General features: G+C 52.5%; 7 protein-coding genes across 7 annotated transcripts; 4 read left to right on the top strand and 3 right to left on the bottom strand.

The window, feature by feature from the left end:
* Window positions 1-1,751: 1,751 nt before the first annotated feature.
* Window positions 1,752-5,405, bottom strand: TRIREDRAFT_4152 (GMP synthase; the record flags this gene model as incomplete). Its single annotated transcript, XM_006965500.1, has 23 exons — window positions 1,752-1,771; window positions 1,841-1,946; window positions 2,007-2,046; window positions 2,230-2,275; window positions 2,365-2,401; window positions 2,451-2,565; window positions 2,620-2,696; window positions 2,753-2,782; window positions 2,841-2,899; window positions 2,958-2,973; window positions 3,112-3,206; window positions 3,267-3,422; window positions 3,482-3,514; window positions 3,582-3,780; window positions 3,835-3,863; window positions 3,927-4,040; window positions 4,097-4,183; window positions 4,248-4,299; window positions 4,422-4,425; window positions 4,513-4,561; window positions 4,614-4,775; window positions 4,954-4,975; window positions 5,361-5,405. The coding sequence occupies 23 exons, from the start codon at window positions 5,403-5,405 to the stop codon at window positions 1,752-1,754; spliced, it is 1,593 nt and encodes a 530-aa protein (XP_006965562.1).
* A 1,866-nt stretch (window positions 5,406-7,271) lies between these two features.
* Window positions 7,272-9,311, top strand: TRIREDRAFT_78465 (uncharacterized protein). The gene has a single exon (XM_006965812.1). It carries the CDS (start codon window positions 7,359-7,361, stop codon window positions 9,177-9,179), a length of 1,821 nt encoding a protein of 606 aa, XP_006965874.1. The 5' UTR covers window positions 7,272-7,358; the 3' UTR covers window positions 9,180-9,311.
* Window positions 9,312-9,986: 675 nt separating this feature from the next.
* Window positions 9,987-10,803, top strand: TRIREDRAFT_122127 (uncharacterized protein). The gene is made up of 2 exons (XM_006965811.1): window positions 9,987-10,352; window positions 10,467-10,803. Exons 1-2 carry the CDS (start codon window positions 10,055-10,057, stop codon window positions 10,727-10,729), a joined length of 561 nt encoding a protein of 186 aa, XP_006965873.1. The 5' UTR covers window positions 9,987-10,054; the 3' UTR covers window positions 10,730-10,803.
* Window positions 10,804-10,950: 147 nt separating this feature from the next.
* On the bottom strand, window positions 10,951-11,669 carry TRIREDRAFT_107949 (uncharacterized protein; the record flags this gene model as incomplete). Its single annotated transcript, XM_006965654.1, has 2 exons — window positions 10,951-11,169; window positions 11,238-11,669. The coding sequence occupies 2 exons, from the start codon at window positions 11,667-11,669 to the stop codon at window positions 10,951-10,953; spliced, it is 651 nt and encodes a 216-aa protein (XP_006965716.1).
* A 2,170-nt stretch (window positions 11,670-13,839) lies between these two features.
* On the top strand, window positions 13,840-18,331 carry TRIREDRAFT_78463 (uncharacterized protein; the record flags this gene model as incomplete). Its single annotated transcript, XM_006965810.1, has 3 exons — window positions 13,840-14,205; window positions 14,261-14,792; window positions 14,853-18,331. 3 exons carry the CDS (start codon window positions 13,840-13,842, stop codon window positions 18,329-18,331), a joined length of 4,377 nt encoding a protein of 1,458 aa, XP_006965872.1.
* Window positions 18,332-19,634: 1,303 nt separating this feature from the next.
* Window positions 19,635-21,596, top strand: TRIREDRAFT_107947 (uncharacterized protein; the record flags this gene model as incomplete). The annotated part of the gene is made up of 5 exons (XM_006965809.1): window positions 19,635-19,698; window positions 19,815-20,363; window positions 20,437-20,944; window positions 21,010-21,205; window positions 21,267-21,596. The coding sequence occupies 5 exons, from the start codon at window positions 19,635-19,637 to the stop codon at window positions 21,594-21,596; spliced, it is 1,647 nt and encodes a 548-aa protein (XP_006965871.1).
* A 1,867-nt stretch (window positions 21,597-23,463) lies between these two features.
* Window positions 23,464-24,380, bottom strand: TRIREDRAFT_32243 (uncharacterized protein; the record flags this gene model as incomplete). The annotated part of the gene is made up of 4 exons (XM_006965521.1): window positions 23,464-23,569; window positions 23,628-23,874; window positions 23,945-24,196; window positions 24,272-24,380. Coding segments are annotated over 4 exons (714 nt in total), but the record flags the coding sequence as incomplete, so codon positions are not given.
* Between the last annotated feature and the right edge of the window lie 567 nt (window positions 24,381-24,947).

The raw sequence follows: 24,947 nt of genomic DNA, 5'->3' as shown, positions 1-24,947 counted from the left end.
CTCTTCCGTTTTGCTCCGTATTATTCGGTGTGACATGGAATTGTTGTACTACTATTTGCATTGCATTGCATCTTTGGCTCTTGTGTGATCCTGCTCTAGTTACAAAGATCGGTGACTGAACGATCCGATGACGTGTGCATGTGCAGCGCCGGGGTTGCAGCTGAAGAACACTGCATGATATCTGGAAAGTGCATTATCCGTTAACAAGCCTTCAACAATACACATGCTCTGGAGGGTCCTTGTGTGCTTTTACTGGGGATATTCTGGGATACGGCCAGGTTGATGGTTGGTCCGACTGGCCGCCTCACTGCCTTCACGATACATACATTTGCGGGCGACGCCATACCCTAGAGTTGGCAACAGCCGTCAAACAGGGCGAGAATATAGATGCCAACGCGAAAGGGAGACTCCATGTCCACGAGGTGGTTCAATAGGCGTTGCCAGAAAGGGATTGCAATTACCTAGTACATATTGCAGCATGTGATGGAAAGGATGGAAACGTGGAGTTGGACGATGCTCCGGTTTCACAAGCTAGACCACATCACTTGTATCCTGTAAGCCTTGATAAGTCGTATGCAGTCCAACATTACGCTTCGACTTGGATGCTGATGTCCACCACAAGGTAGTAAGTGAGATTGATAAAAGATATATGAGTCTGGCCTGCTTGTCAAGACTTCACTGAGTCAGTGGTGAGCAAGGACAATGACCGAATCCCTCTTCTCAGCCTCAGGCTTGCAACAAGTCAGCATGCGTCACCTGTAACAACATGGACATTGAGGCCTCAAGCATGGCATAAAGACTTGCCGCCCATGACGCTCTGATTCATGGCTAGAGGCCATCCTGAAAAGTGGACTTGATCGCCGCCTCAGTGACAGAAATGTTTCTACTTCCAGAAGTCTATCAGGACGGGTTTCTGGCGGCAGTGGGCGGATCGCACGCAGCCCTTCGCCAGCCTCATCAGACTGAAGAAAATCATCGGTGATACAAGAACAGGCTCCTAGCAAGTCTCGCCCTCAATTGAGAACCATTGCACCACCCGCTTCGAATCGAGGTTCTCGAACTCTTTTCCAACCATTTCAGAACAGGGTAGACGATCGATTCATAGCGCGGCGGGTATAACTGGAGACTGAGCGGGAGGGGCTTAGAAGGGCTACTTTTGGTGTGATTAAACCATCTGTACATCTTCACGAGGCCGAAGCACAACATTGACTCCCTAGGTATGTATCAAGCCATGGCATATATGCGCAACCTTTTGCATCAGGAAGCTGGATATAACTTTGGTATTGAATCTATATTGTCATCTGATTCTCCTCTGCTGCAGCTGGGCTTTCTCTTGCGACTACACCACCTTTCCATGCTAATACATTGCCTGCCGTCCGCCGCCGTACAGGACAGACGTGGAAGTGAAATGGCAATAAAATAGTATGGAATGTTTCCTTTTTGTGGATCTGTATGGTCGAACTAGAGCCTGTCGCAGCGCAAGTTCAAGTGGGAATCTGGTGACGCAGCTGGTGGTGATGCCGTAACGAGAAGCTCTGTGGTGCAATCGTACCAGCAAGGCCCGGGGGATAATTGAGATTGCGGTGGCCCAAAGCAGTTACTGAGAATATTGAGGAGAACCCTTATCCAAATTCGAGGGCGTCTCCCAGCGGTGGCTTCGTCTCACATTGGTACCGCACCCTTTTTCTTTTCTAAAATTGCAAACTCATAACGCAACGCAAATGTCAATTTTTGTTCCTGCAAACACCCCTTTACTCCATTTCGATAGTTCCTATTGACTTGGTTAGTAAGGGGGCTCAAATGTTTTCGTCATCGAACAGAGTGGCATGGGATGACTCACCAGGAGGCTTGCTCGTAATGTCGTAAGTCACACGTGCGATGCCCTCCACCTCGTTGACGATGCGCGTCGAGATCTTCTTGAGCAGGGCAAAGTCAAAGTTGTAAGGCTGTGAGAATGGTGTTAGTGCCAGAAACTTCATGTCCGATTAGATGCGGCGGAATCTTACCTCGGCGCTCATGAAGTCAAGTGTTTTGACGGCACGAAGGCTGATGTCCAGATTAGCAATCAACTCCAGTGGGCAATTATTGTTGAGAGTGCGAGATGAGGTGATTGTTGATATGTTTACTCCCAAAACGCAAAAGTCTTTTCCCACGATATGGTGGTCCAGTAGGACGGCTTGCGTGGATAAGGCAGGGTATGGTCCGTTGAGCATCGATGAAAGCACTTACATGGCAATGTATCCGTAAACTCGAGCGTCGCCCTGGACACCGACAGCTGTATAGTTATCAGCAACCATGTAACAGACTTGTGATATCCTAGGGAATCCATTGCTGATTGGAGCAGACATCGGGACCAACACGTACCTCGGTCTTTGCTGATGGCAACGTAGGCTTGGCTCATCTGTGGCATGGTTAGAAATGCTCGCGAGAAGGTATATCAGCACCATTACCTCGTCATACACGCCGGCCGCTCTAATCTCAGAGATAAAGATATGGTCCGCGGCACGAGCGATGGCGACTCTCTCAGCGTCAACCTCACCCAGAATTCGGATCGCAAGACCGGGACTGTTGAGCAGAACGTTAGCGCGGATTGTTTCATTGAAAGGGCGAGGCACATACCCAGGGAAAGGGTGACGCATCACGAGGTCTCTGTGAATGCCCAACTCCCGGCCAAATTCTCTGACTTCATCCTTGAACTGATCTAGAGTTAGCAATTGATAACCTCCTGATTATGGACTTTTGAACAACATACCAGTTCTCGGAGCGGCTCAATCAGTTTCAACTGCAGAGTGTTAGTGAGCTTAGTTACAATTGTAGCTAAGATTTGACATGATTAGTACCTTGAGAGTTTCAGGAAGGCCTCCAACGTTGTGATGGGTCTTAATCGTGGCACTTGGTCCTGCGGAAATGTCAGCTTGCCGTGGATCCCTTGACGACAGTTCAAGCAAGCGCCTTACCTTTGTAGGAGACACTCTCGATGCTAATACAAGGTCAGCTTTTCGCACAGTAGTGATAGTACCAAACGGGTCAGACATACACATCAGGGTAGAGCTATTACGGTCAATGTCAGCATCATTGCAATCCAGGGGGGGGGGGGGGGGAGATACGTACAGTGCCTTGCAGGAACCATTCAACCGGGCCGGCGTTGGGAGTGTTCTCGGCCTCCTTTTCGATCCGAAGAGCTTCTTGCTGGAAGAGATCGATGACTGCATCTACGTTAGAGGCTTCCAAGCACTGGCGGAAGAGGAAAGGGGAAGCAAGCATACAGGTGGCTCCGATGATCTTGCGCTTCTTCTCGGGCTCGTTGACACCCTTGAGGCGGCTAAGGAACAGCTCAGCTCCGTCGACGACAGTCAGGTTGATGCCGAGATGCTCGTCAAGGGTCTCCTTGACCTGTTCGCACTCGTTCAGACGCATGACTCCTGCAAGTCTGTTAGGGCTACGTGAATCACCACTGAGAATGGGACGAGTGCGCTCTCACCGTTGTTCACCAGAATTGCATGGAAGCGATCACCTGCACTGCATTAGCTTCTCAAGATGCTCGAGACAATGCTTGTGGGCTAGCGGTGACGGGAGCATACCAATTGCCTCCTGCATGAGCTTGGCCGCAACGGTCGAATCCACACCACCCGAGACGGCGCCAATGACCTGGGCACGATCACCGACAAGGTGGCGGATGCGGACAATCTCCTTCTTAATGAAGTCCTTCATCTCCCAGTTGGGCTGGGCTCCACAGATCTCGATGGCAAAGTTGCGCAGGATCTCGATACCGCGGGGTGTCTATGACGACCGAGTCAGCAGAGGCGAAGGTCGCAGAGTCGAAAGAGGACTTACGTGTTCCAGCTCCGGGTGGAACTGGACGCCTATATGGTTTCAAAGTCAGTTGAAGAATCCATGAAACCATAAGCAAATAAAGCAAAGCGTACCATAGATGGGCTTGGTCTGATGGGCAATTCCGGCGTACTCGGAGTTCTGGGTGCTGGCAATCACCTCGAATCCCTCGGGCAGCTTAACAAGCTTGTCAAAGTGGCTCATGTAAGCTACAGTCATGTTAGACTCAATGTTTCGGATGATGATATCGAGGCCAGGGTCTCACCGTGCATCGTCTCTCCAAGGCCGGCGAAGAGACGGTTGGCGTGGGAGTTGGCTCCGTTGTGGATGGTGACATCGGCATGGCCATACTCTACGAGATGATACTGTTAGAACCGCGGTCCATTCGTCGGCCAGGCTTTCTTGGCTTTACAAACCTCGGATCTGTCCACCAGCGACGTTGGCAGAGTCGATTCTCCAGGCAAGCTCCTACGCAGAATTGATCAGTTCCTATTCTGACAACTCGTCATGGCATTGCTGCGGCAGTCTGTCCGAGTCCTCACTCTTCCGCAGCATACTGACGGAAAGCGATTCTCATGGCGTGGTTTTACAAGACTAGATGCGAGAGATTTACCTGGCAACCATAGCTACGAGCATGATGTTAGTGCCGGTATGACTCATAGGCAGCGAGAGGTTTCATACCAGATACCCAAGATCGGGACACCGAGATCAAAAATGGCGGGATCAACGTCTTGGATACATCAGCATTATAGTCCCCGCAGGTCGAGAAAGGGAGGATTTACGAGGTGCGTCCTTATCGTAGACGGATGCCGGGCCACCGGAGAGGATGATTCCCTTGGGCTTGAAGGTAAGCTCCGCCAGCTTAGTGGTGCATGGCAGCATTTCGCAGTACACTCGGGCCTCATTTCTCAACCGACGAAGGATCAGGTGGGAGGTTTGAGAGCCTGTAAACAAGTTGAATAAGCATTTTGCCATTACGAGTTGGATATATATATGTCATGGGTCATGGGGTGATTCATGTGCACAGAAAATTGGCAGGAGTGGACAGAGGATCGCCGTTTGTTGAAAGATTGGGGTTGGCACAGCCGCGGGAAAAGAGTCAAGGGAGCGGGCTTGACGAACCAAAGTCCAACAGAAGGATAGTCTATATCACGAGGTGTTAGCCATCACGGATCCTATCTTGGAGAGGCAATGGCATCTTCTAGTGTTCGTTGTCGTCTCTGACTGTGCCGATGCCATCCAGACCACTGCGAATGAGCCAGTCTGCCCTCAGCTGCCCCCGGGTTGTACTTCGCAGTCGCATAGTTGTCGTTCACTGCCTTCCGAAGAAGGCATGCATCGCTTTATATCGGCCGACATCGTGTTGGATAGCAATTCGTGCGAGGCTCGTGACAGCTTCGAGGGCAGGTTGCGCGGTGGTGACATGGGGAGGGCAGATATCGCGACACAGCCAGAGGCTCCGACGAACCCTGCAGATGGCCTTTGCTTCCTGCTTCGTAGCTCCTGTTGGAGGGGGCAATTGGACGTACGTCAAAGGTGTTGTGAGGCGCCTCAGCCTCAACGTTTGCCGCCATCTTGAATATTCTGCTCGGGTGCGAAAATCGGAGTTGCTGGTGAGTCTCGAGTTTGCGCCAGAGAGGAAAAAAGAGAGCCTGCAAAAAAAAAAAAAAGTTGTTGCTCATCACCAAAATCTCTGCTAATCGGTGGGGCCGACAAAGGCGTACAGGTGCAATTGTAGCGGGGGCGGGGCACTGGACCGCTATCTTATCTTATCGGGCATCCTTTCAAAGCGCTTCACTTTAAAACACTTTGGGTCTCTTCAATGGAATTCATTGTCTCGGGCGGAAGAATATCGCAAGCACAGCTCCAAAGAAGCTTCATCGAGCATGCGCACCGTGGACAAATGAGACCATCTCATACGGCCGTCCTGGTGCAGGAAAGTCTCCCTGCTCAACGGAAAGGTCTGGCTGAAATTGAATCGAGGTAGTCATGGAAGTGCCAGTGGAAATGTCGAACCTCTCCTCATCCCGCCTCCTAGCATCATACTCGGTCGTCTTGGACAGATTGCTTATCCGGCGACCAACTCTCCGACTCGACGAGACACGAGGCAAACCGACTCGACGAGACACGAGGCAGAGCGTGCCCTTGTGTGATATGTCATGAGGCTGCTACCTGCTCCGAAGTTCTTGGGGGCCAGAGAATGGCATGAATGGGCGGAGCTGCATCCCTCGGAGACTGGTCCTATTGAAGGATCACCGCCGCTGCCTGCAACATCCACTAAGAGTAGCCGTTGGGAAAGCTCGAAATGAATGCGCAGCAAGGCGATGAGTGCGACGAATCAATGTCGGCTGGAATCAGCTCTTCCCGTCAAAGGACTTGCAGAGGCAAGCTGACGTGCCGTGTCTCGGAGCTTCACGGAGCTTCAGAGATCAGAACAGGTGAGTGCTGCGCCAAGGCACAGGAAGCAAATATGCCCTCTATGGGATTTGCGAATGCAAAAAGATGAAAACGCCGTGTCCAAAATGACGCATACATAGCTAGGTCCCTGTCGAATCGGGCTGAAATCTCCGCGGGACATGTAGGCAGACGGGGCACCCGATGCAACCTCAAGAAACGCATGCTGAAGTGTACGAAGCAAGGGCAAATGCAGCAGCTGTGACGATGCAGAAACTTGCCCCCTGCTTGTGCATATCTTCACGTTCCACCATCCCCTTGCGCATCTGTCCAGGATGCTATTACTGTATGTATGTACTACGGCGCACACTTGGGATTCCCTCCATCGCCATGTCTGCCGTTCACTCTTCGTCTTTGCTTCTTTTCTTCAGCTGAGACGGAGGCCCGTGATCAAAGACACAGCTCACGTCAACCGCATGTCAGCCTAGGTAGGTAGGGATTAATATCACCTTAAGTAGGCAGTCACTGACAGCACAGGCCCCCAACTCCTCCTCTGACTCTGACTCCTCCAGCTGCATGTCTCTCTCAGCCGTGGCGCTCTGCCGTCTCATCCTCCTGCAACCACCCACCACCATCCATCCTAGCCGCCCCAACCCGGCCATGTGACGATGATCATGCCAGCGGACGGGAGCTGTTGGGCCGCATCCATTATCCGCCAGACATGGTCTTATGTAGTGCTTGGATTAGCCGGCCATTATTATTGCTGGGAAGCGCGGCATCTTACAGCGGACCTGGTGGGCCGTGGCTGCCTGTCATCAGCCTGACTGACCCGACCTGATCTTATCAGATCCGAGAGTCTCCTTGCCTCCTACCACTTACCCTTACCTCCCTTACTATACCTGAAGTACATACGCAAAGCTCGCCTCCTCACTCATAAAGCCCTCATCCCCCCTGCCATTCTGCCGTTTTCTTTTCATTTTCTGCTTGCTATGCGTTTTACTGATTTGCTTGAAATGACATGAGACCAAGCATCGCATCCAAATGATCGCTGGCTGTTGTGACCTTTTCGTCCCTTCTCGGCCTGCGCTTCTATCCGATCCATCGCCGGCCGAGGCTTAATAATAACATCAGCGATGGCCGCCTCAGGCGAACAAGCACCGCTCCTAGGCTCGGACTTGCGATCCATTCCCGAGCCTCACGCAACCATCGCCACCACTCTTCTCAAGCACAACCACCATCATGACTGTCTGCTGGACGCCGAAGATGCAGACTCAGCGCCGGCGGGTTCCGGCTCTCGGGCTGCGGGCGTGGCGCGGATGGAGGCCGCCTCTGCCCGACTCTCGTCCATGGAGCGCTTCTGGATCTTCTCGGGCATCTTCCTCATCGGCTATGCCTACGGCCTCGAGAGCCAGGTCCGGTCGACGTACATGCCCTACGCCACCTCGAGCTTCTCGGTGCACTCATACCTGGCCACCATCAACCTGCTGAGGAGCGTCGTCGCCGTTGCGGTCCAGCCCACGGCGGCCAAGATCGCCGACGTTCTTGGGCGCTTCCAGGTCGTGGCGGCATCCACGCTGTTCTACGTCGTCGGCATGGCCATTGAGTCGACGGCAGGCTCCGTCTACTCCTTCTGCGCCGGCACGATCCTCTACCAGATCGGCTACACCTGCATCGTGCTGCTGCTGGAGATTCTCGTCGCCGACTTCTCGTCCATGCGCGCCCGCGTCTTCTTCAGCTACATCCCGGCCCTGCCCTTTGTCATCAACACCTGGATCAGCGGCAGCATCACGTCTGCCGTGCTGCGCATCACCACGTGGCGCTGGGGCATCGGCATGTGGTGCATCATCTACCCTGTCGCGTCGCTGCCGCTGCTCATCACGCTGTACTCCATCGACCGTCGCACAACCCTCCGGCACGGGCACAAGAGCGAGCTCGGGCAGACCTACGAAGACCTCCGCAACTGGAGCGTCCGCTTCTTCGATCAGGTGGACGGCATCGGGCTCGTCACGCTGGTCACAGCCTTTAGTCTTGTTCTCACGCCTCTGACGATTGCTGGCGGCACGGTATCTCATTGGAGGAACCCGCAGGTGGTCCTCCCGCTAGTCGTCGGGCTGATTTTCGTTCCCGTCTTTGTCCTGTGGGAGAAGAACGGCGCCAGAAACCCCCTGGTCCCCTTCCATCTGCTCAAGGATCGTGGCGTCTGGGCGGCCCTGGCCGTGCGGAGCTTGCTCAACTTTGCCTGGTATGTGCAGGGCAACTATCTGTATACCGTCCTCATCGTTGCATTCGACTTTCCCATTGAGAGCGCGACCCGGATCCTGTCCTTCTTTTCCTTCTTCGGCGTTGTCAGCGGCGTTGCCGTAGGCCTCGTCATCTACAAGTTCCGCCGACTCAAGCACATCATCGTCATGGGCACCATTCTGTTCATGGTCGCCTTGGGCGTTCTCATTAGATTCCCCGGAGGAGCGACTACGACTTCCAGGGCCGGGCTCGTTGGCGGCCAGATCCTCCTCGGCCTCTCCAGCGGCCTGTTTGCTTATCCCACTCAGGCCTCGATCCAGGCATCAGCCTCTCGAGACCATGTCGCCATCTTGACGGGTCTCTACCTCTCCTTTTATAACGTTGGCAGTGCGCTCGGCACTTGCTTGTCAGGGGCCATTTGGACCCAGACTCTATACCCGACGCTGGAGGCGAGCCTCGCTTTCCAGCCAAACACGACGCTTGCACGAGCCATTTACGAGAATCCATTTCACATCGTTTCGCAATACCCCGTGGGCACCGAGATTCGAGGCGCCATTATTCACAGTTATGAAAGCATCCAGCGGTTACTTTGCATCACGGGCATGTTTATCTGTTTGCCCATGATTTGTTTTGCATTAGCGCTGCGGAACCCCAAGCTGTCGGATCGACAAGTGCAAGAAGACGCAGAGGATGTGACAGCACACGATGCATGATACCAGCACACGTCATTTATTACCTTGTCAATGCACTTTTTACGACGCTCTGATTTCATCGATGGAACTGATGGCAAACGTACTACTAGCGAGCAGACTGTGAAATTCGGAGATACCACACCTTACGTTACCTACCTATAGATAGATTGACGGCAATTGTTTTTTTCATGAATATAGATTACACCACCTTTCTTTGTATTTAGTGGCTTTGCAGCCTATCCATGATTGTTTGACTTGAGGCGAGGTATGTGACACTGTGAAGAGACTTGCAATTGCATAAATAGAAGCAGTCATCCCCCTTGCTTTATTCTGCGCTTGTATGAGCTGAAAGCCAGCGGACGTGGTAGTTCTAGACTCTTCTCCTGTACACTACAGCCACCTGCAGCCACTGTGTTCCACGCCGATCGACTCGATTTCTCGTATCGGACCCCCAGCAGACCGATCAACACGAGGTTTCTCGGATGATGTTCGCAAGTCGGCACTCTCGGTTGACGGCAATACATGTCGGCTATGCTTGATTTTACGTCTATTTTGGGTCGTGCCAAGGCTTCTCGGCACTCAGGAGCTGAAAATGTCGGTGTCGTTGCTTGATGTGTGAATGCTGCTGGAGCTTTGATCCCCTGAGACGGTGGGGATGATGGTGGCTGAAATGTCTCGCTCTGAACGAGGTGCTGGGAGTTGGGAGGGCGGTATGAAGCGAGGAGGAGGAGGAAGGACTACTATAAGAAGAGTCGAGAATCATCATTGTCTCAGACCTTTTCCTCTTCAGCAAGTCACACAGTTTATGACCCTTCACCTCAACTACTTACTTACACTCTTCAGAAGACATCGAAATCACCAAATCGTCACCACCACCATCACCATCACCGCCCATCATGAAGTTCCAGCTCCTGTCCCTCGTCTCCCTCCTTCTCACTGCCACTACCGCCGCTCCGTCGCCCGCCAAACCAAAGACCTTTGATGTTATGGCCCTCCGGTCTGCCAGCCCCATTCACTTTGCGCAAGTCAGTGCTGCGAAGAGCGGTCTGTTCCTCAATTTGCCGGCGCAGAATGCCACGTGCAAGGGCGGCCAGTCGAGCGACCACGCGACGTTTTACGTTGAGAACGAGGAGTTGGTGCTGTATTCGTGCGAGGGGGTGAAGCAGAAGGTGTTTGTTGATCGATCTGGCATGGGTAAGTCTTTTCTCTCCTCACTCTCTCTGATGCGGGACTGGCTACGAAGGCTGGGGAAATTGAAAGTCGGGATTTGTTGGACTGACTTGTGTGTGTGTGTGTGTGTGCTTGCAGGACAGGGAATAGTGGGCTACATTACTGGGGATGCTCCTCTTCCGCGATATGGAGAGCTGAAAGGCTGGAAGGTTGATGCGGACCAGAACTTGTGGTTCAAGGACACGGCTTTGATTGCGTGTCCGAGTAGCATTGATGGCTCGTGGAGGATTTGGCTGGGCTTGGGACTGCAGAAGCCTGGAGGGAATGAGGGATGTCTGGGTTTCACGGCGAGGACGTTGCCTAATGCGAAGCCGGTGAGCTGCCGGTATACTCAGCTCTAGATGGTTCGAGTTTTTTTCTTTAGAGAGGGGATGTGATGTGGGTCAGGAGGTGACATAGGGAGATTTGAGCGGTAGGGTTGCGAAGTTCATGGCAGTAATATATAAATAAAGGCTCATATAGAATCTCTTTGTGTACAAAAGAGTCAACGCAATAACGAAACCCCATAGGTTAATACTACGAATGCAGATACTCCAGGCGTCTAACAAACTTCTTGCTCCCTTCATGCCGGCCCGCTGAACGGGTCATTCGTAGGATCAGTGCTTCTCGAATACTCTGATATTGTTGCAATACTGTCAGCAAGCTCTTGGCCATATTGATCAGCAATGAAGGCATATATCATGTCAATGCCGGCCGATACTCCCGACGAGGTCCAGATGTTGCCATCCTGTACCCATCGCGCGTGACGAATCCAATTGACATTCGGACCATTCGACATGACCTACAAAAAAAAACGTTATTGTTAGTCCAATAGCCATTATCAAGAGCTTGAGGCCTTCAGTCCAGTACCCAGTCAAAGGCGAGCTTGTTCGACGTCGCATTTCTGCCATCCAAAACGCCAGCTCTTGCCGCAACCGCACTTCCCGTACACACAGTAAGAAGATACCGAAGCTTCGGAAACGACGATGCGATAAAGTCCACGACGGGCTGCGTGAGCTCGGGATCGCGTGTGCCTTGACCCCCTGGCACGAGGAGGACTTCAATGTCGCTTGGGGCGTCTTGGTACGTGTGTGTCGGGACGACGGACTGGCCGATGAAGCCGGGGATAGGGTCCTTGACGGGGATCGTCGATACGGGGGATAGTGTTGTGGAGAGGATGTAGAGGCCTAGGGGGGTGGAGGCGGAGAGGATGTTGAGGGCGTCTAGGGGGCCGAAGACGTCGAGGGCTTGGAAGCCTGAGAAGAGGGCGACGGCGTATTTTGTGGGTGAGCCGGATAACATGGTGCGAGTGGGATACAGAGACGAGGGATGATTCTCTGAACGGTTATCTGAATGTTCCAAGGTCTTGAGGTTTGGGGACAACGTGGAGGACTTCTCCGAATGTGTAGTTGAAAGAGAAGATTTACTACGGACCGGATATAGCTTCGTATATGTATCTTTCCAACCCGAGTTGGATATCCACGACAAGATTTTGAGAAACCCTAATAGCGCAATAGGCTATGTGTAGTGTCACGTCAAGTATAAGATGCATCGGAATGCCGAGGAGGGGGATTCGGCTTACACGCATATCTAGGATTGTGAAGTCGGAGCTTGAGCTGTATTACCAACCTTGATGCTTGATTCACATAACAAGTTGGATGAATTACCCATGTTGTACTACTGTCGGGACCAACGGCGCCTAGACTTCTACAAAGCTTATTGTTTCTCAGCGGCTATTGACTTGGAAGAGTTGTGGTACAGAAATCCTTTCCGAAGGATTACTGGTAGAGATGGTGTGCAGGAAGGATCGCAGACGAGCAGATTTGGCTACTCATGCTCGTCTACAAGTAGTAGTCTTGAATCTGGACGGGCCGATGCTTTGTCTACCCACCTTAGCTACCTAGGTATACAAGCCGTTTATGACACATATCTTCCTGAAGTGGTGTAAAAATCTTTGACGATTTGGAGTTGGGGGCATTATCGCGTAAACCATGTGTAGGATTGTGTTAATCACAAAGTTGCTATTCATAGGCAATGACATTCACAACAGCAGTTGTCGGCAAACTTGCCTTATGAAGCAAGTATAAGATGGTATGGATCGTAACTGTTATCCGCTTTGTAGTGACTTATGCCCACCTATGCCTTCTGCATGCATATCATACATACACTCAGCGAGCCCAAGAAGCCGTATTCTGCCCAAGGGTTATTAGTACCTGGGTAATTTCCTAAGGCAGGTTGCGAACTCACACAGCCACGCCAAATTACCATTCCAAACTACGAGACGCCAAGATGGATGCAGGTTCCGGTCCTATGGAAGGGAACGGGGGAAGGTTGACTACTTATAAGTCTCTATGAAAGCTGAACAACTTCAACGAAGCATCATTTTGCAGTAAATCAGGAAAATCCTGGATATGCAGAGTCAGATGACCTGGATTCCAATGCTGAACAGAGAGCTTGGTCATCAAGAATCCAGCGGTAACACCAAGGGAATACGCTCATGCAAAGGAATCGTGGATGGATGCCTCGGTACATGTATAGGACTTAAACGGACACCCTCAGCGCCACCGGCAAAAATAGCACCAACGGGCCGCTCCGGGTCTCGTCAGGGTCTATCCCACATGCAAGCAACAAATACGAGTACAGACCCAAGGGCTCATCGTGTTTCATGTTCAGCATCGCTTTGCTCATTGCTCTCATCGTTGAGGTGACGTCAGTTCACCGCGAGACAGCTAAGACAGTCTCAAATCTTCATGCCAGGCACGAGTAGCTGCCGAGGCGATCATGTGGCTGTTTACAAGTCATCAGAGAGAGAGCGTGAAAGTTCCACAGCACAGGCGATGACTCCGTATCTGAGGCCAGGCTGCAGCGTGGCATTTGTGGCCAAGATCTGCTGAGCACAGCCCAAGTGGAGGCATCAGGCGAACCACGTCTTCGGGAAAAGCGTGCGTCTACATACACGTACGCGTACTCGAGACCTGCTTGTCCTCCTTCTTCTACCTCCAAGTTGCCACAGTTCGCGATGCGGCATGTGAGCCCGACTCTGAAACCCTCACAGATGCAGAGATTCTGTCAAACCCCCGCCCGCCTTGCTTGGGTAGATGTTGGCTCAACTGACGGCCACCCCCTGTCCAGGTCGTCTGACGGCTGACGACACAGCAACGACTGCGGATCAGCATGCAGCCTGGGGACTGCCTTTCGGCATCTAGCGCGCGCAAATGAGGCGGAGAAGGGCGTCTAGCCCTGTCACTTGAGGCTCTTTAAATCCCTGCGATGGCCCTTCGATGTTCCCCCACATCAAGTGAGCCCCAGAGGTGATCAAAATAGGATCCGTGAACTATCATTAGGGCTAAGGAAATCGAAACTCTGAATATCCACGATACCCAACTTCTGTCATGTTTCAAGGAAAGCCTTAGCAGAAGCATACCAGAAGATGGGCGACCAGGAGAAGCAACGGACCCAGCAGGCGCCGGGGATGAAGACGCAGTTTGCCGCCGTTCTGGCGGATGCCGCGAGGCTCTTCAAGGACTCATCCGGCAAGGGCCTGACGCTGGACGAGTTCCTGACGCCGCCGATAAGGTCCATTCCGGACCTGATGCTTCAGTTGACGGCGCAGAACGACCAGTTCAGCCACTTTCGAGAGAAGCGCAAACACATATTCGACGCCGTTGCTGTCACGCTGCGGCCGGTAGTGTTGATAGGTGATATTCTTGCCGAGGGCGTCTCGGAGACCTTTCCGCCTGCTCAGGGCATCTTTGCGGCGGTGATGTACCTGATTAACGCCGCGCATGATGTTTCGTCAATGTACGATTCGATATTGGAGCTGTTTGATCAGCTCAAAGTAAGACGACGACCTTTGCTCTAGACTTGGGTTGAAACTAACTGTTTGTGTCTAGGACTTCACATCGAGATTAGACGTGTATCTGAACCACACACTTAGTCCTGCACTGCGCGAGAAGCTGGTCACCATCCTGGCAACCCTATTCGAGGTCCTCGTCATTGCGACCAAAGTTGCGCGCAGCGGCAGACTAAAGGCGTACTTTAAGAAGCTCGTTGGCATCGAGAGCCCTGTTCAGCCGGCTTTGGACAAGCTCAATGCTTTGACGCTGGGAGAGGAGCGGCAAGTCATTGCCGAGACGTACGACGGCGTGGCTGAGCTCAATCTCAAGGCGGACAAGGTAGAGAATCTGGTTGCGCAGATGAACCAAAGCATATTGGATATGAGACTGGGGGAGCAGCAGGACGGGGCGCTTTCTTACAGGGACAAAGTGAGGGAGATTCTGGAGCCTACGCCTTATTGGGAGGACTCGTATGATGCATTCACAAAGTACAGAGTTCAAGGCACCGGGGACTGGCTGCTGGAAGACGAAGGGCTCAAGTCCTGGCTCCGAGGGGAGACGCGCCATCTGTGGATGTGCGGCAATCCTGGTAAGTTCTCTTGATGCCCGTTGAACACCAACGTGGGAGTACTCACTAACATATTTCAAGGTACTGGAAAGTCGTTCCTGACATCACGGCTTATTACCTGGGGCCTTGAGAGCCTACCTCACCTGGGCTACTTCTTCTTCTCTGCCAACGATCCCGAGACAAGATCCGTGCTGCAGGCCCTGCGTGACGTCGCCTATCAGCTCAGCGAAACCGATGCCTTTTACGCAGAGAAGCTTGCGAAACAGCTCCATAGCAGCGACGACATCAAGACGGTGCCGAGTGCTTTTAGGAGATTGTTTGTGCAGCCGTTCCTGGATGATGCCCGTGACGAGCCCATCTACGTCTTCCTCGACGGCATCGACGAAGCAGAGCAGAGCGATATCGAAGAGCTCCTGTCTCTGCTTGCGCCTGGGAATGAGTCAGAGCCTACAAAGGTGCAGTTTGCGTTGACGGGGAGGACTTATTTGGCTGACATCGTGACCTTTGCAATGGACCCGAATGCAGTCGGCCAGGTGTTTACAACCATTTACGTTACGCCAGATCGAATCGCGGATGACGTGAGTGCTTTCATCTCCGAGGGCGTCCGGCATTCGAGGATCCTCAGTCGGTCCCCGGAAGACTTTAAGCAAGAAGTCATTGAGTCCATGAAGAAGCAAGTCGACGGCCTCTTCATCCTGGCCAAGTTTATGTTGAACGAGATCAACCAGAAGCGGCATCCAAGCTCGATCCTCAAGAGCCTGAAGTCGTTCCCCAAGGAAATCAACGGAATGCTCAACGAGACCTTGGCGAACCTCTCCGTCACCATCTCGGAGGAAGACGCTCGCGACCTCAACGAGATGCTGCAGTGGGTGTCTTGCGCGGAGGAGTCGCTCACGCTGGAGCAGTTGGAGGCTGCGCTCGTCATGAAATTTGGAGATCCTCCGCTGCGGTTGGAAGAGTCGTTGCGAGGCCAGTATGCGTGCTTCTTTGAGCTGGAGCGTGAGGACGGTTTGACGACGGACGATTTGCTCAAGGATTTTGCTCGGACGCAGCGCGAGGTGTATCCGGAGAGGAACTTTCGAAACGAAAGCCCGCGGCGTCGGGGCCTCAGCTTGTCTGACACAAGTAGCCCTGGCCGAAGGGTGAGTCCCGTTGATAGAGGCGCCTGGAGTCATTCGACGAGCCCACCTGCAGGCGGGATATCGAGCCCAACGCGGCATTTCAGCCCGGCTCGAAGTCCTGGAGTCTGGGACATTTCCAACGAGGTTGACTTTCGGTCGAACCCATCCACGACGTATGTCACTTTCTCACATACCTCGGTGAGGCAATTCTTTCGTGATGGAAATGCCAACGGCATTCATGCGATGAAAGGGGGCGTTGTGCTGGGATTTGACATGATGACGGCTCGCATCAACATATTAAAGACCTGTTTACGGATCTTCAACGACAAAGCTTGGTTCGAGAGTCGAGAGCTGGACCATGGAAGAGAAGCCATCAAGCAATATGCTGCGTGGTACTGGCAAGAGCACCTGGCGGCCCTCGATCCGGCGAGCGTCCCCTCAGAGCACAAAAGGGTGCTGGGCATGCACATCTATAACATGCTGACCGTAGAGAACATCATCTACGACTGGAGCATCATGTATGAGAAGAACAACGAGGGGCTGGAGGTGTTTACAGACTCCAACATCCAGGGTCTTCGGAAGTGGCTCAACGACGCCGAGGTCCTGGCGAGTCTGACTCCCGAGGCACGAGACTTTGTGACCAAGTCGGCCAAGGAAGATGTCGGCATCTGTCGAACAATCGGCCGCTTCTACGCAAAGCAGTGGCTTTCTGAGGACTACTACAAATATGTGCCGACGCTTTTCTGCTTCAAGATTGTGCAAAACGTGGCATTCATGAGTGATGAACGGCCTTGGTCCCAAGCCCAGAGTGGCTGGTCAGAGACCCCCGTCAGAGAGAGGGTTCTAAAGGCCATCGAATGGGCGGACTATCCCCAGACTGCACACTGGCATCGACGACTTGGGAGCACGTACCTCATGCTAGGCTTACACAGTGACGCCTTGATTCACTACAACAAAGCGCTCGAGCTGGATCACAACAACGTGGGCACCGCTGGACGCATCGCCTACTGCTTGTCCAAGTATGGGCAGTATGGCGAGGCTCTAACACAAGCTCTCAAGTGCGCAGAGATTGAGGAGAAGAGCATTCGAGACGGCACGCTGGAGGGATATCATTTGACGAGCTGCAGATGGCGGCTGTACAAGGATTACCTGCTTGTTGCGCGGTGTTCCTACAAGACGGGGAGGAGAGAGGCCGCGCTGGAATACTTTCGAAAGGCAATCGACAGCGCAGCAGATGCAGACCTGAACTCGAATGAGCGGTTTGAGGCAGAGCTGAGTTACTTGGAGATGCTGGCGACGGAAAATCTGCATGCCAAGGTCATTGAGCTCCTTCAGGAGATGGCGAAGAAGACTACCGGAAAGAAAGACAAGGAGACGACTCTGTTGACCAGCCTTCTGCTGGACAACTGCGACAAGCCGCTCGTCATGGAATGGATCCCGAAAGCAGCCGTCAAGGTCGGCCAGGTCGCGTTCATACTGCACCAATACGAGGTTGGCATTGAGACGGCTCACACGGTACGCAACCAGATGGGCGTGCTGTATCTCCGCCTGGCCTACGGAAACACGTGTGCGTACAACCGCGATCTCGACGCCGCGATTGCGATTTTCGAGCAAATCTCGCTGATCGAGTATCGGCCGCGGGGGAACGTCCCCATGCGGCATGGACACGCAATGTCCTTTCAGAGGCTATCGGCGCTGTACAAGCAAAAGATCCTGCAGGTCGATCTGACATCGCCCGAGGCTGGAGAGTGGCTCGACAAGCTGGAGCAGGTGCAGGAGAAGCAGAGCAGGCACCAGAACCTGGACATCCCGGCGGACAAGTACGGCTCGGACGTGAACATTGCGTCGGTCTATCTGGCCCTGTTCCACCGCCTGCTCAAGAACGAGCTCAAGGCCCGGCAGCTCCTGGGCAGCCTCGTCATCAACAGCCTCGACATCCTGCTGGACGACGAGCCGCGCAACGACCGCTACGCCGCGGAAAACCTGCTGCAGGCCTTTGTAGCGGCCAACGACGCGGACAACGCGCTGGCGCTGGCCCGGTCCATGAGAAAGGTCAACCGAGCAGCCGCCCTGGCGACGCCCCTTGCTTCTCCCGTGCGGACGCGCATCGAGCCGAAGCTGCCCGACATCCAGGCCTCGGTCAACAAGGCGTGCGCGCAGTGCCTGGACAACATCTCCATGGCGGACAACTTCTACCTGTGCCGGTTCTGCGTGGAGGCGTACTGCGAAAAGTGCCTCCACGGGGTCATTCAGCAGCCGGGCAACAGGACGAGCGATCGCAGGCTGGACGTGGTCTGCCGGAGCGACCATGCGTGGTTTGTGGTGCCGCCGCTGAATCAGTTTCTGCATACGGGGGAGATTCTTTGGGGGGATGGCGTGGTGAAGGATTTCAGGGAGTGGGAGAGGGCGTTGAGGCAGAGGTGGCGCGATGCCTTGTAAGTGATGATGATGATGATGATGATGATACCATGGTGTTTTGCTCTATTTCGCTGGTTCATTGGGATATTACAGCGGTCACTGGATAGCATAGAAGACATATTGTAAATTAAAAGAAGCATATGATATACAAAATTGTAGCCTGCTGATACTTGAATACTTCAGGAGTCTATAGAAAAGAAGAAAAAATGGGCAAAAAGGCAAAAAAGATGAACCCTTTGAAAGGGTGGCGCTCTCCCGCCGGGAATTGAACCCGGGTCTCAAGCGTGACAAGCTTGCATACTGACCACTATACTACGGAAGATTAATGACTTGGAGCCATTGTAGCAGGTTCGGATGCGAGTTGACGCGATAGTTTGCCTTATATATAGGCTAGTGCGGCTAGTTTGTCTTTTTGACTTGGATTTGCTCGACACCTTTGATGCGATTCAGTACATGATTTCTGAAGGTTTGATCATCAGGGTCAATAGGATGTGGGAAAGCTTTGAGGAATAGCAATGTCACTGCTGGAGGTCTTGTTGCTGATGGTTGGGTCGAGACATTGAAAGCTGTCGATGCTGTTTTCGGCCCCTCAGTAAGGTATGCCGTGTGAGGCTGGTTGACTAACAGGCTCGTGTAAGTGATGATCACGGTGCAGCTTGTCCAGCGTAGCGAGAGCTTTGTTGTTCACCAAAGCAACATATGTCTCCCAATGACTTGAAGACATAAGAGAATTGAGTAATATTACGAGGTCGATAAGTCTCAGTGAGGGGTGGTTTGAAGACAGATGTGAACGTGCCCTGTAAGGCCCTCCCCTTCCCCTTCCCCTTCCCCTTCCCCGCTCCAGCAAGCCAACGGTTTGCCGAGATGTGTCCCCTTGCCTGTGCATTTTTGCCCCCGTTTTTCTGCATGTATATACTCAACTGGCAGGGTTTGGTCTGCCAAATACATACGGGGAAGCCTGAGGAGGGGCTATGATGTTGGTTGCAAAGGATTCTCCGCCTCTGGGGCTCGTTAGTGTAGGCATACACACAAACACATAGTAAGAAGCTGGGTACTTGGATATCGCCTAGGACAGATTTGTCGCCATCTTTCATCTGAGCAGATGCATGGGCCTCGGCTCGGCCGTGAGAAAGCGGTGCTGGAGAGCGGGAGCTGTAGCTGGTACATGCAGTTTGCCTAGATATTGACCATGCATGCCCAAACGAGTCCCAACTCCGCGGTGTTTCACTTGTAACACGCATCGCCACATATCTTGAATGGGATCGAACACATTGAATCATCGATATCATCCCAAGCAGCCTATTTCATCCCGACATTCCGCATCATGATATATACCAACCCCAGACGGATGACAATACCCAACTTGGATCTTCTTACTCTTCTGTTCGGTAGGTTGACCATAGCATCTACTCTGCATGAGGCATCTCCACCTCCTCCAAGTGCCACAATCCACATCTCGCCATCTACATGTATACCGAGCATTGACGCTCACATATTCCTCCAGAGTATGAAGGTTCTCGAGCAAAAGACGATGACCCATTATTTGCCGAGGCGAAATATCCCTCCCAAACCATCACCAAGGCACGCGTCCGCGACTTGACTCGCCAATTCGCCTACTTCCTTCGCCATCAATACGGCATTGGGAGCGACGGACCCGGGCGCGACGTGGTTGTATCGATATCTACGGGACAATCTGCGCTAGCCTGCGTGCTCTACGCGGTGCTTGCTGCGGAGGGCATCTATTCCGCTGCATCACCTTCCTCCACGGTGTCAGACTTGACAAGGCAGATCAAGGATGGTCCTGGAAAGGTCGTTGTAAGCAGTGAAGATGTCAAAGGCGTCGCTCTGAGTGCTGCTCGTGAAGCCGGACTGCCTGTTAGGAATGTTCTGGTGTTAAAGTCTCATCCACAGATACAGCTAAAGAGCGCTGACGGCGAGATTGAATGCGACTTCAGAGGATCTCTGGACTGGAGACGAATCTCTGATCCGGAGGAGCTCGAGAACAGCAAGGCATGCATTGTTTATTCATCAGGCACTACAGGACTACCAAAGGGTACGAGCACATCTCACCACTGGCTAGGTGCCGTAAGAAACATCGTGACGGGCAAGATACTCACATCAAACAGGCGTCCTCGTGTCTCACCAGAACATGGTTTCCGAGTGCTATCTCCCCAGCACCTTGGGCCGTGAAGCCTGGGAACGAATAGGCAGAGATTTTCCTCGATCCACGCTCGGCCACCTGCCCGCCGCGCACATTGCCGGCTTGCAGAGTTATTTCGTAAATGCTGTCTACGATGGAGCCGTGACTTACTGGATGCCAAGCTTCAACTTTGATGATTTCGTTCGATATTTTGCAGAGCTCAAGCCGACATTCTTCTTCTCTGTGCCGCCCATATTCATGGCCATTGCCAAACATCCCGCAGTCAAAGATCAGTTTAAGAGCGTCGAATATGCGACGTCTGCTGCGGCGCCGATGAGTTATGAATTGCAGCAAGCAGCAAGCAAGAAGCTCAAGGGGATTGTTTACCAAGTCTGGGGGCTGAGTGAGACGACGGGCGCTGTCACTTATACTCCACCTGACCGGACTGATACCATGGGGAGCTTGAGTCCGCTGCTGCCGAATGTCAGCCTGAGGTACGGATGCTCCCACACATCAAGCAGTGCCGAAGGAAATTGCTAACAAGTCATCTGCGAAACAGGCTGGTTGACGAGAACGATAATGACGTCGAAGAGGGACAATCAGGCGAGGCATTGCTCAAAGGTCCAATGGTCACCAAAGGATACCACAACAACCCAGATGCCAACAACGCAGCCTTTACCACGGACGGCTGGTTTCGAACAGGTGATGTCCTTAAAATGGAGGGAGACGTGTTTTACCTGGTTGACCGGAAAAAGGTAAGGCCTGGCTGGATCTTGACAACTGTCCGAAGCATCCTAGGTACTGAACACATCACAGGAATTGATAAAGTACAAGGGACTCCAGGTTGCGCCAGCTGAACTTGAGGGCATCCTTACAGCTCACCCATCCGTGGCCGATGCCGCCGTCATCGGGACGAAACGAGAGGACACGGAAGTTCCTATCGCATACGTCGCTCTCGCATCGGGAGCAAAGGGCAGCGTCTCAGAAGCTGAACTTGTCGACTACGTTCGGAGCAAAGTCGCGGATTATAAGCGTCTGAGAGGGGGTGTGATTTTCATCGAGGCCATTCCTAGGAGTCCCACGGGGAAGATTTTGAGGAAAGATTTGAGAGCATTGCACAGCCGCCAGAGGGGATCGAAGATTTGAATGGTATTCGGACTGTTACTGGCTGGTCATGCGTCCATTCCAGTTTTCAACTTGATACTGACCACTATATTACAGAGAATCAATGACGTAGAGCCATCATATCATGTTCGGATGGTGAGTTCGACAGTACGTAGGTAGTCCGCCTTATACGAGGTACCAACTAGCAGGATTGGTTCACTCGTGATTGATCTGCTTGAGGCTTCTGGACACAATTGGGCATCCCCTTGGCGAGCGTGGGTGTGGCATGCTAAGAGTCTGCAGAAAGTGAGGCTGTAAGCGCAGCATCGATACGTGCGTACATTCAGGCAACATGTTCACTTATCCGACTGCTTCAGCGTGGCTGAGATGTGTGTACAACATCTTTCCCTGCGCTACTGATCGTTCCTCAATCTCTTATTCTTCTGCAAACCAATTGGCGTGCGTTGTAGTATCTACCTGCAAAAGGCAGTGCTCGTATGTGTACAGAGTGTACTATGGCGTAGCGGCATCATGATGATCTTCGAAACCGTCTGGGCAAACGAGGTGGTCGAACCATCTGTAGTCCTGATTACCAGGCGATGACTAGGGAGGTAGACGACAGTTGTGAGAAAAAGCCATGATCAGAGTTGAGATGCCATTGGGTATGAACCCCCTCCAGGTCCCAGTCTCGGCTATTTCTGCAGCAGTAGTATCATGACGCGACAACACAACGCTGTCAGGGGAATCTCCTTCTGGCCTCAGTCTTAGGAGGGTACCAAAATCATCATTGGCCATGATGGGGGGAAAGGAAACGCGCTCGCGCTCCTCTCCCCAATCCCCCAGCGTCCCTTGATGGAGTCCTCAAGGACGTCCATACGGGCCTCCGCCCAACCCTCCAACATGGGCGTCATCGGCCCAGTGATTTAAAAGAACAGATTTAATAGTCCAGCGTAGGGCCCCTGTATATGGTAATTTGCATGTATCTGATCGCATGCCATGCGGTGGAAGGCTGTGAATTTATACCCGAGGCCTGGCTCTGCCTTGCCCTAATTATGTAAAGCTTGCATGTGTGGCGATTTCAAGGTTGGAGCTTGGCGTCCACCGCCACAGAAACCACCAGAAGTGACGGTCATCTAAAGAAGCAGGCTGGACTGGACACTGAATTTCGTGATGAACACACCAGATGTCTATCAATCAAACGCATTCGATACTTTGACCATTGTAAACAGTCAACAGAGAGTGATACATACATACATACACCTACTTTGTCGCATGTGTTCTCTTCTCTCTTATAACAACCGCTCGATTAAGAAAGGGAGCATAATATACATGTACTTATGCCTTGCTCGGACTGGACGCCACACAGCAGACGTCGTCATGAGAGCCCGGCGGAACCCAGCAGTGAGACGGACCGCGGTATTTCAAAGCCATGTCAGATGATACCAAGGGGGAGTGTATGAACATGGAAGCTCTACGGAGTACTCAAGGGATCAACCCGAGAGCAGCGCGCAGGATCACCTGCTAGCACCGAGGTTCTTCTGGAAGAGACGGATGTGATATTGGGGTTCAAGGTGGCTGGAATGGCGAGCTTAAGCTGATCTCGAGGGATCATTTCAAACTCATTGCGATTGCTTTGGAAGACGTGTAACACCTTGGTGCTACCTGGTATCCTAAACAGCATCAGTCAAACAGGTCACAACACTCCTTTGCTGCTCGGTCCACGCAACCAGAATTCAACCATGACTGTACATTGACTTTCATGCTGTGCTTAGAAAGCATATATGAGGTAGGTATCGAATGTGTGTGATCTTGGTACGTCGTAGGTGGCGTAGTCTAAGAGTGTGAGATGCGTTTGAATACGGGCGACTTTGGTAATCAGGAGTTGAGCAGATTATTCGACTTTTAGACCATCTACAAATTTCACAACGGCATCGCCAATCTGTTCGGGTGCCTCGATGCAGTACCAGTGACCTGTCCTCTCGAGTATCTGCAGATGCTTATCCGCGGAGCCCCATCTTTGCAAAGGGTCAGCAGCCTGTGTGATAAACAAGACAGAACAAGAGCAGCACTCACGCATCGTATATTTTTTGCGAGTTTTGCAGCGGGCAAACCACGTCTTCGGCGCCATTCACGAGCAGAAGCGGCGTCTTGATGCTCGCATAATCGGGGATGGAGGCATTGCAAATTGCCTTGCAATTCGCAATATAGCCCTCTGGGGTTTGGGCGAGGAGCAGAGTGCGGATGAATGCGCGTTGGAGGGGCGTGGACGACGGTGCTGTCCCGACTTTGGGGATCGTGTCGACTAGGGCATCCATGCCGTCTGCGAAAATGAAAAAGCAAATCAGTTATTGAACTAGGACAGTAGCCAAGGCTGTCCCTGAAGTTCCTACTTTTTTGGACCTTGGCAATCCTTTCTTCGAGGTTCTTTGTGAGGGCTTCGTTGGGGAACACGGGTCCGAGCAGGATTGTGCCCGCGAATTTGTAGCGGAGAGCAGCTTCGGGGGCTACGATTCCGCCCATGGAATGGCCTACTATCACGGCGCGGCTGGGTGGAATGTCGTGGGCTGAGATGGCGGCTCCTATGTCGTCAATGATGGTTTTCAGATCGCCGCCCTCACCAGTCAATTTGGTCAAGGCAGAGCCTTTTTTGCTTTCTCATCAGTATCGACACCATAAGTTTGCAATATCGTGAAACAGCGGGGGGCAAATGAACCGACCATGAGAGTCGAGTGCTAGGCAGGAGTATCCTGCTTCTACAAGCCTTGGGATAATGGGAGCATAATAGGAGCTGGAAGAGCCCAAGCCGTGAATGAGGACAATGGTTGCTATTCTGTTTGAAGACGAAGCTTCGTTTTGGGGAGCCGTAAAAGTGTAGTACAGCTGCCGGTCTCGGTCTTGCAGCTTGAGGAATGGCATGGCTTGGGCTTCTCCAGGAATAGACTCCTGATCTTGGGATAGGTAATTCTTTGACGAAAGAGCTAGTCAGCGCCCCAATCCTCGTTCTGACAGATGGATGGACTATGACTTAACCCTAGGGTAGAACGATTGTTTTTAAGCAAGCGGATAGACGCGGTACAATGGGATGCCTCGGGGGTGTTTCGATTCCGCCAACGGATATCCAACTCTCTTTAGAGATAAACGGCAAAGAAAAAAGCCACCAGAATGAGGGGAGAGACAATGATGTAAGATGGAGTGTGACATGTCAGGTCCGTCGGTTAAGGGCGACCCCCACTGATGTCGGAGTCCGGCATTTGAAGATCGGATACGGGATCCGGTTCGGGTTCGGTGAGGACCCCGGATTGCAACACTTTGAGCAGATTCAGAGATCCATCTATTCTCTGAAGAAATCTACTTGGAATACTTCTTGATTAATGTTCAGCGTAGAGATCTTGG

This window comes from Trichoderma reesei (genome assembly GCF_000167675.1).
Source record: "Trichoderma reesei QM6a unplaced genomic scaffold TRIREscaffold_10, whole genome shotgun sequence".
Classification (NCBI taxonomy): domain Eukaryota; kingdom Fungi; phylum Ascomycota; class Sordariomycetes; order Hypocreales; family Hypocreaceae; genus Trichoderma; species Trichoderma reesei.
The sequence above is the reverse complement of the archived record's forward strand: the minus strand, read 5'-3'. Positions and strand labels throughout refer to the sequence as shown.

Bases quoted from the DNA above. Each gene is read 5' to 3' on its own strand.
- TRIREDRAFT_78465 (XM_006965812.1), top strand. From the start codon at position 7,359: ATGGCCGCCTCAGGCGAACAAGCACCGCTCCTAGGCTCGGACTTGCGA.
- TRIREDRAFT_122127 (XM_006965811.1), top strand. From the start codon at position 10,055: ATGAAGTTCCAGCTCCTGTCCCTCGTCTCCCTCCTTCTCACTGCCACT. The intron at 10,353-10,466 runs GTAAGTCTTTTC...GTGTGCTTGCAG, and splicing joins TGTTGATCGATCTGGCATGG to GACAGGGAATAGTGGGCTAC.